A 9,243-nucleotide genomic window follows, 5' to 3' on the forward strand; every position below is an offset into this window, starting at 1 on the left:
CATGTAGTTTCTCTCCCCCACACCCCCCTCCTGCCTGAAACGCCACCATTGGAATCCTTTGTTTACTTCTGTAACATAGTGACATCAAAATGTAACACTTGCACTTTTATAGTGCTCCAACACATTGTACTTGATAGGCTACGGGTAGGGACATCTCTAAGTGGTTGACCAATCACAACAGAGCCAGCCTTTTGCTTACATGGTTTTATTTAGATCATTTAAATCAGGTTCCTGCATCTGATAACACAGTAAATGAGTTACATGATAGTATCAGCCACTGACCTCTGTTGGACATTGTGTTGCGGTCAGAGATCTTTCAATCTCAGAAGTGAATAGTAGGCTATAGCCCCTAAACAAAAAAATCAAGATGACGTTTGACCAAAACAGCCCCCCGCAGGCGTCTTTGTGTCAGAATGATGAGACATTGAGAAGTCATCCTCCATTTCTTCAGGCCTCATTTCCAAAGGCACAAACTCTATTTGTATTATTCAAACTATTCATGGGTACTGGCATATATGCACAATGACACACACATTGCTCCCAACGCTGTCTTACAATGGCTGAAAGTCACCCTGCTGCAGTTTGGCTGCAGGACACTGAGTGAGTCCGCCCGCTCAGCCCTGTTTGCTTTTCTATCGGGCTGCCTGTTTACAGTATCTGCCGACTTTCAGTATTTGATCGTGGCTCTATCTCGTCGGTCTGACCTGCAGGCTTGTCTGGTTTTTTGTTTGTGTCTCCATCCACCTTTTCCATTTCAGATCCTCCTGGTAAAGCCTTCCATATGCTTCAAATAAGGAATTAGATTATTGGAAACCATCAGAAAACCCTGCTCCCACAAATGTATGTTGTTTTAAGTGTCCACTGGTTCTTGTAACTTTCCAAAATCGTACAAAACCAAAGAACACCACCATGATTGCCTTTGAGGAGAGACTAACCTTTTTTATCCATTTGTATGATAGATTGTGTACCAACGCATAATTTGTTGCCCCCTGATTGTGGCCATTCAAAACAGGTTTTCACATTTTTACCTTTAGATGTGTTCAAATCTAATTCATTTGAAGCATACTAAAACATTTAATAATTGATTCTGGATGAGATGTTTAGGAGAACAGTGTTTTCCTCTCCAGGCGTGAGGTCACCTTTCTGAACAGGGCTTTTAGTTTGCATACTTTGCAGTGTTTAATCTTCATCATCTTTTTTATTCTGCCATCCCCCTCTCCATTCTCCCCCTCCTGTCCCTCCAGGCCCAGCCAGGGGCTCCACACCCCTCCATGGAACTCAGGGTCAGCCATGGGGTCGTCCGGTGGGTTCCTGGGCATCACAGCTGTCAGGTTGTACTCTGCCAGCCGAGTCAGCAGATGTTTCACCACCTCTGGATGAACCTCTGCCAGGTCGGACCTCTCGTAGGGGTCAGAGGTGACATTAAACAGCCAAACTGACTTCCCCACCTCATTGCGGCGCTTCTCCAGTTTCTGCCATCGCTCTGGACCACCGGGAAGAGCGTGTGGGGGGATCCAGTCCCCGTCACCCACATTTCCTGTCAAAAGCTTCCAGTCTCCAGCTCTTATGGCTGCCCTTACGGCTGTGTCCCAGATCCCAAATCCATTGAGTACCAACGCCTTGTCATATGGATCCCCGGGCTTCCTGGAGACTGGGTCAATGTTGAAAAGGATCTCAGTGCGAGGGGAAGGCCAGCCCTTGCTGATGGTCTCCCACACATCGTGACCGTCTAGGCTGTGGTTGGACTGTGGGGCACCGGCTAGCCCTAGTAATGTAGGAAACCAGTCTGAAACATGGATCAGTGCTCTGCTGACTACACCCTTCTTCTTCAAGAGGGGACTGTGGACAAAGCCCACAGCCCTGATGCCCCCCTCCCAGTAGGTTCCTTTCCCACCTTTTAGTGGCCAGTTGCTCCCCCCAGAGAGTGGCTGCCCTCCGTTATCCGAGGAGTAGATCAGTACTGAGTTTTGGTAAAGCCCACTCGTCTTCAGTTCCTGAACTACTTTTCCAACGCCTTCGTCCAGGCAGCTCAGCATGGCTGCGTAGTGACGCCGGAGACGATTGCCCTGAGAGTCGTAGTAATGCAGAAAGTGATCTGGTACCTGCAGGGGTGTATGGGGGGACTGAAAGGACAGATAGAGGAAGAGCGGTTTGAGGGGGTCGTGGCTCCTCAGGATCTGCTTCACTCTGGTAACACAGAGGGAACAGTGGAAGGTTTTATACGTTTTTGGTGACACTTTTAGGATGCGCATGTTCATAATGCCTTATAAACATACTGAGATACAATTAGCTCCTAGCACTGTATAATCATAGTTAGCGATCATAAATACAAATTATATAGCAGCATTATGAACAATTATGAGTGCTTGTAACTTTTATTATACAGTTCTATAGGCGAATAACAACACATTATAAGTATAATTACAATGCATCACAGACATGGGATCAAGGAAATGTTAAAGTACATTTGATTTTGTATTTGAATATGTTTCATTAAATGACGACCTTGATGCTCACCTGTCTACGTAGAGCAGGGTGGAGTAGTTGCCAGCCATCTTCCAGGCAGGCTGGTCTCCTTCATGCAGGTCAAATCCACAAGCCTCCGCTCCGTCACAGCTCCGGTAGGTGAAGTGGTCTCCGCTGCCAGTCAGTGTTCCCAGGAAGCTCTGAAAGCCCCGACCGGTCGGCAGGCAGCTCGGCCTGCAGAAGCCCAGGTGCCATTTCCCCACCATGTGTGTGGCGTATCCTGCTTCCACCAGGCGCTCTGGGAGGGTGGGGACGTCCGCAGGCAGGCAGAGAGGTTGACGTGATCGGATGATCGAGTGCTGGAGTCCGGTGTGAATTTGGTAGCTGGTAAGACAAGTGGAAAGTGTCTTGATAAGATATATATATATAACACAATAGTGGGACATCTCATAAATGATTCAAGAAATATTGCATCCTTGACTAATATTGTTACACAGCCTCAAGACAATAGGAGTTACAGACTAATGTTATATATAAATAAAAGTACACTGTTATGATCTTTTTTGTTGTACCTTTCTACCTGCAAGATGCCTCAAGCTCTTTAATCTGCACTGAAAATATGTTGGTGTTGTTCATGTTGCCATTTGTCCAGTAATCAGGCGATAACAGAAACTCAGGATCAAACAACAGAACAGACTGAAATGTACAAGGTGCTTTGCAAAGGGCTATGATTTATTTGACTGTGGGTTTTGTTGAAGCTCGTAAAGATCAGTCCGATTATGTAATGATGTGAGACAGCTGTCAGTGATATACTGTACCTCTCCAGCAGTATACACACTGTAAAGTAAACGAAACAAAACATCTTGATCCAACTATTTGCAGAAATAAGACTTAAAATAAAGTTTTTCTTCCAGTAAAGTGAGAATTCTCTCTTTGTTTCTTCTATCTCCGCCCATGAATCTGAGTATATTTTGTCGTAGTGATTTGATAGGATAAATAATTGAGTATTTGATCTTGTAACTACTGTTGGTGCTTTTATTTGACGGCCTTTCTGGTTCTGAAAGCTGCCCCATCCATTACTGAATAGACCATTAGAGATGTAAACAAAAGACAAAAAGCCTATAAATCCTGCACATAATCCCATCATACGAGAGTAGATGCAGTAACTGAATCCTTTTCACATCGTAATATTATTGTAAGAATGAGGTAGTTACTCACCGCCCTGTCATGAGTTGACTGCGAGAGGGGGAGCAGATAGGCTGCACGTAGTAGTTTTCCAGTTTGACCCCCTCTGCTGCCAGCTTATCCAACACAGGAGTGTGGATGTCTGAGCCATGGTAGCCAATGTCTCCGTAACCCTGGTCATCCACCATGATGAAGATGAGGTGGGGGGGCCTGGCTCTTTTCACCCCATCTCTGCCAAAACTGCCATCCGTAGACTTGTTTTTACCCAGGCAACCACTAAGCAAGGTCCCCCCAATCACCAGGAACAACACAGAGCAGAAGCCTCCCCTCATCTCCAGATATCTACTTAAGTCTGATTTTGTCTGTTTTCTTTTCTGCTTAGTCTGCAGTCCGTCAATCTCATTCCAGATCGCTAGTGCAGAAAATGGGCGGATCTGTGTGTCCGAGGAGCTCGTCCGAAGGTCTTATCTGCCCATTAAGTGAGAGTCGTCATTTTTTTTCTGGGGCTTATTCCTGGTTTTGTGAGATGGGGTTTAGCTTGTGCCAGCTACTGTGGTTGGTGGAGAAAAAAGGCTGTCTCTAAGATGGGCAAGAAGGTGGTAGAGGTAATGCATGTGTGTGTGTGTGTGTGTATGTGAGAGAGAGAGAGTCTTTCCTTTTTGCAGTACCCTGCTACATTCCTCTGTATTTCCAGGCGCCTCACACCATGGCTGGGAAGACCTGGGCAACACACACTCAATCTGTATTCACTGCCAACATTACAGGAGGGAATTTAACATTTCATGATGGCAAAGTAAAACAGCTTTAGTGCATAAATGAATGCACCGATAACAGACGGGCCTTAAAATAATAGTTTGGCATTTCATTCAGTTCATTTGTTGATCTCTTGCCTGTCCGAAGGTTAACATTTTTTCTTAAAAACACTTTAAAAGTGAACAAGTTACTCATCCAGTCCATACTGGGTTTTTTTCTGTTGCCGCTCCTGTTAAAATGATATTATAGGAACCACTGCTTGTACTTCCACTGTGATTTCCCGTACTGCATATTCCAAACTATACTGGAAATCCCCGATGAAAAATAACCCCCGTCATCTGTCTTTTGTTGCCTGATACTGCTCAATTAATAGAGTCACCCGATGACAATTACTGCGTGTGCCGGGCAATACAACTGATCCGACTAGGGAGGAACATCCGGTGTCCTGTGATGAGAATGTATCGACCAAAGCCCTTTTAGCCTTCACCTCACTGCCATCTCCTTCCCATTATAATGAGAGGAAATCAATGCCTCTGATACATACACATCCATTTCCTACTTTGTTGTTGCTTTACCCTGTGGGAAATTTAACAGGCTTTTTGCACACAGTGAGAATGGAGGCGTATGCTGGAGAGATTGAGATCTATATGGCAAGGGAGGGAAAAATAACAATGAGATAAGGAGGGGGGATACATTTTATGAGGAGGGGGGAGTGGATTAGATAAAAGAATTGGCTGAAACATGAGGAACACGAGACTGAATAAATGAGAGAAAAAGAGGCAGTAAAAGGAAAAAAAAGAGAAATTAAGCAGTAAGTAAAAATGACAAGAGGGATGCTGTAAAGGGGGAAAGAAAGAAGGATTGCAGTGGGACGGGGAAGGCATCATTTGAAAGGAGATGAGAGAGTACAGCATAAACAAAGTGGCATAAAAGGAGCAGTCACTTTGCCTTGCCCTGTGTGTTCGCCTGGGTCTCTGGGTGTAGCCATCAGTTTGCCTTAGGGACATGCAGGGTGACATGAACTCCTCTTTACTGCTAAGAGAGGGAAAGAGAGAGGGGGGGCTGTAAAAGTGACAAATGGCTTCTTGAGGAGTGCAGAGATCAAAAGGTATTGTGTTTATCAACTGTCTGTCAGGGTCAAAACGTGAAAAGTGATACAAGCGAAAACTCATGTTATAGATTATGTTTTACTATGATTGTGTACTGTGTCGTCAGCAGATGGCAGAATGAGGAAAAGCTTCACTGTAATAAAAAAGAAAAGAAACATTAAAAAAGTTTTAAAGAAAGGCTTTTTGAGGACACTCGGTTATCCACTAATGCACTTTACGGTGAAGCAAAGTTGTCAGTGTGTAGGGCAAAGGATGCAACCTACTGTAGCCCAGTGCGTAATTTGTACAGGGTGTACAATGTGTGTGTGTTGGTGCGTATTGGTGTGTTTTAGAAAAGGCAGTGTTGCAGAGTACAAGAGAGTAGCAGAGAATGTGATTTATTCATGACGATGAATTAGTGACTCACTCAATCTGGAGCTACTCTGTTTAGCTGGAGTTTAAGTGTGGGACTTTGTGTGTTTGTGTCAATGTCGATCTGAAAAGGACTTGCATATCATTAGCATTTAAAAACAAACAGACATTTTTTATATTAATTTAAGATTATGTGACTTGACAATTTCCTTTACTGCTTGATCATCTAAAACGATATACTACTGACATACAAATAAGCACACACACACACACACACACACACAGACAGTGTGATCTGAGTCCAGACTGAACTCTGAGACATCACGCTAACTCTGCAGTTCCCATCGGCCCTGAAGGTGACACAGACGGAGGCCGTGGCTTTGCTGAAATACTTGAGGATCATTTTCCAGCCAGCTGAAACTCGATCCACTCTCCATTCTCCTCACCTTACTCAGTGATGGATTGACAACATGAAACTGAGGGGGTGGGGGACAGTGTCCTCACATCAATCAAACCTCCCACACAGAGGATGGTGGTGGCCTTGTTTCAAACTAATTCACAAACTTTAAGTAAACTTTTTCTCCTCCACCTTACAGCTCCTTGGGTTGTTCCATCCGATCAAACATTTCCCCTGAGGAGGCTGAGTGCTAGCTTTGACTCATCAAAAATGAAAGGGATCACACAAGTTCAATGTGTGTGCAGTCAGTGGAGGGTACCACCATGAGGATTTAAGGCGTATTGCATGCACATTGATAGCTAGAAAGAGGGGGAATACAACAATAAATATGCCATGGAGGACCCTGATTCTATTTACAGCTGTTACCTATACCTTTTAAAAAAATGCTCAGCTTATATTATTATTGACATACTAATATTTCAGTCTCGTTTTCACCTCACCGACCCAGTGGGCAGGGTTGGCAGTGTCCACCAGGATGGCAAAGATGCCTTGGTAAAGGGCACTGGGTCTGTGCCCACTGCCGCTCAACAAACCTGTCTGTCAGGGTCATCTTGGAAAGGCAAGTTGCCCAACAGACGAGTCATTAAACAGACAAATGAGAGACAGAGAGATAAAGAGAGAGAGAAGAAAGTGTCAGATGCTCTTCATAGTGAAAATGGTGCAAAAGACAAATGTAAGAGAAAACAATGAGAGGAGAGATAGTCTGACACAAACTGATTAACAGGGGGAACATGAGAAGGATCAAGCTGTCGCCTCACTTAACAGTTTGCCCATGTTCACTGGAAAAAACACTCAGCTTCTGCCATTTCCTGTGTTAAAGCCACAGCTGTCATCGCTGAACCCTTACACACTACTTTAGTTCATGTTGATGCAACAATAGAAAGCATATGGAGTGGAAAAACCTATGGAGCCACAGGGGAATGCCATGAGGCTGCATGGATTTTGACCTTTTTGCTTTTCTTGAAAGACAGCCAACTTCTGTGAGGACAGAATGACTTAGCAGACCTCTTCCTGACTTGTTGCGGGCAGAAGCCACAGCTCTTAGTATAGTTTGACAGAGAAACAGTCACTGACATAAAACAACACGTTGTATTGGTTTAGTTGCAGTAGTATGTTATTGAATATAGTCTGTTAATTGTTAGAGTTCAAATGTCTCTGCCGGCATTGGTATGTACTGTAGCCTAAATGTTTTTTGATTTCAGACTCAGAAAGTTTCTCTAAACTGAATTAGGAGGAAATTAAAGTTGTTTTTGTTGGACTGTGGGAATCGATGATTTTAGATATTTCTGTAAACTCACTTTAATCTAGTGTTTGACATTTCAGAATTTGCCATGGGAGCCTGCCTGCAGACCTCCACTCTCAGGAAAGTTCTGGTGCAGGCTGCACTCTCAGGACACCTCCACTGTCAGTACAGGAAGTGACGATTCTGACGAACATGTTTTTTCCCCGCCCCCTGAAAGACTCGTTTGATGGAAGTTTTCAAATCACAATGGAGACTCATCACGGAGGTGATGAGTCCGCCCACCGTGCACTTTGGGTCGGCCTTGGTCAAGCCATTTTGACCCCCCCAGCCTGGTTCTCGTAGAAGTTGACTTAGCCATTTTTCGCTCAAATTACACCATGGAGGAATGTAACGGGAGTTGACAGGGGACTCTGCCCGCCTCACGAGTGCCTATTTTCGGACACTTTTTTTCCCTTTTCCCCCTATTTTCCTCGGTTTTATTTTTTTATTTTTTGGCTATTTCACCCGGTTTCTACCGGGGACACTGCCCGGTCTCGGGTGTCCCCCCACGGCCTGTGTCCAGCCCCCCCCATTCATCCATATATTAACGGATTTTGACCATTTTTGTTGCATTTTTCTCCTCTCCTCTCACTGATCGAATGGCAAACGCGACCCACTGTCAGAGGGCCTCCGCGCCGGCCCGGTGCCGGTGCTCTGGCGGTCGGTTCCTCCGAACTGCGGGTTCGACTCTGATGGCCGGGAGGGTGTGCTGCGTTGGGGTGGGGGACTTCCCCCACTCTGCGTGTCTCTTCCTTCCCGGGCCGGCCGATATGAAGCGTGACCAAGACGCACCGTCTTACTCACGGGTCCCACGGGTCCCGCAGCGGGGTGATGGAGGTTCCCAGCTGGAACCTCCCCACCTCCGCCGAGGTGCACCCGGCAAACACGGTTGTTTCTCGAACCCTCCACTGTTGTCTAGCGGGTGTAACTAAAATACAAGATGTCGTATTTATCTATATAAATAAATATATATCTATATAGGCTATATATATATATATAGATAATAAGTGTCAGTGCGATTTTATGTTGTATTAGCGTGCATTTCCTGTTCGGAAAGTGGCGCTGCGGCTACACTGATAGTAACTACAATCCAAGGTGTCCGTATATATCTATATATATATATATACATATGTATATAATAAGTGTCACGATACGATTTTATTTTGTATTTGCGTGCATTTCCTGTTTGGAAAGTGGCGCTGTACTGATAGTGGCGATTTTATTTTGGAATTCTTCGCGTGCACTTCCTGTCCTGAGAGTGGAGGTGTCCTCAGACTGCAGGTGTCCTGACACTGCTGCCTGCAGGCAGGCTCCCATAGGGGAGGCAGACACACAAGGGCAACAGGTGAACACAATTAGACAATCAGACACACCAGGGAAACTAACAACAGGAAGGAAAACACAGGGAGAAGGACCAGACAAGAAACAAAGAGGAACACATGAGACAGGGAGAAAAGAACCACAAAACACCCATAACACGACAAACAAAACTAAAAACGTGACATAACATCAGAATCGTGACACAGACGTTGATGTGTCCCATTATCATTCATATCACATCATAATGTATCAAATATTTCCTTATCTGAGTCAGCTTCTTTTGCCGTATCTGGCCTTGCAACACTCACAGTGTCACATAC

The 9,243-nt window shown here is 44.9% G+C and overlaps 1 protein-coding gene across 1 annotated transcript; it reads right to left on the reverse strand.

Moving 5' to 3' along the window:
• Positions 1–223: 223 nt before the first annotated feature.
• On the reverse strand, positions 224–4,328 carry LOC104941281 (arylsulfatase I). The gene is made up of 3 exons (XM_010766363.1): positions 3,685–4,328; positions 2,518–2,850; positions 224–2,187 (listed from the first exon to the last, which is right to left on the reverse strand). The coding sequence occupies exons 1-3, from the start codon at positions 3,981–3,983 to the stop codon at positions 1,101–1,103; spliced, it is 1,719 nt and encodes a 572-aa protein (XP_010764665.1). The 5' UTR covers positions 3,984–4,328; the 3' UTR covers positions 224–1,100.
• Between the last annotated feature and the right edge of the window lie 4,915 nt (positions 4,329–9,243).

The sequence above is a fragment of the Notothenia coriiceps genome, unplaced genomic scaffold, assembly GCF_000735185.1.
Source record: "Notothenia coriiceps isolate Sejong01 unplaced genomic scaffold, NC01 NC01_scaffold00003306, whole genome shotgun sequence".
NCBI classification, from domain to species: Eukaryota; Metazoa; Chordata; class Actinopteri; order Perciformes; family Nototheniidae; genus Notothenia; species Notothenia coriiceps.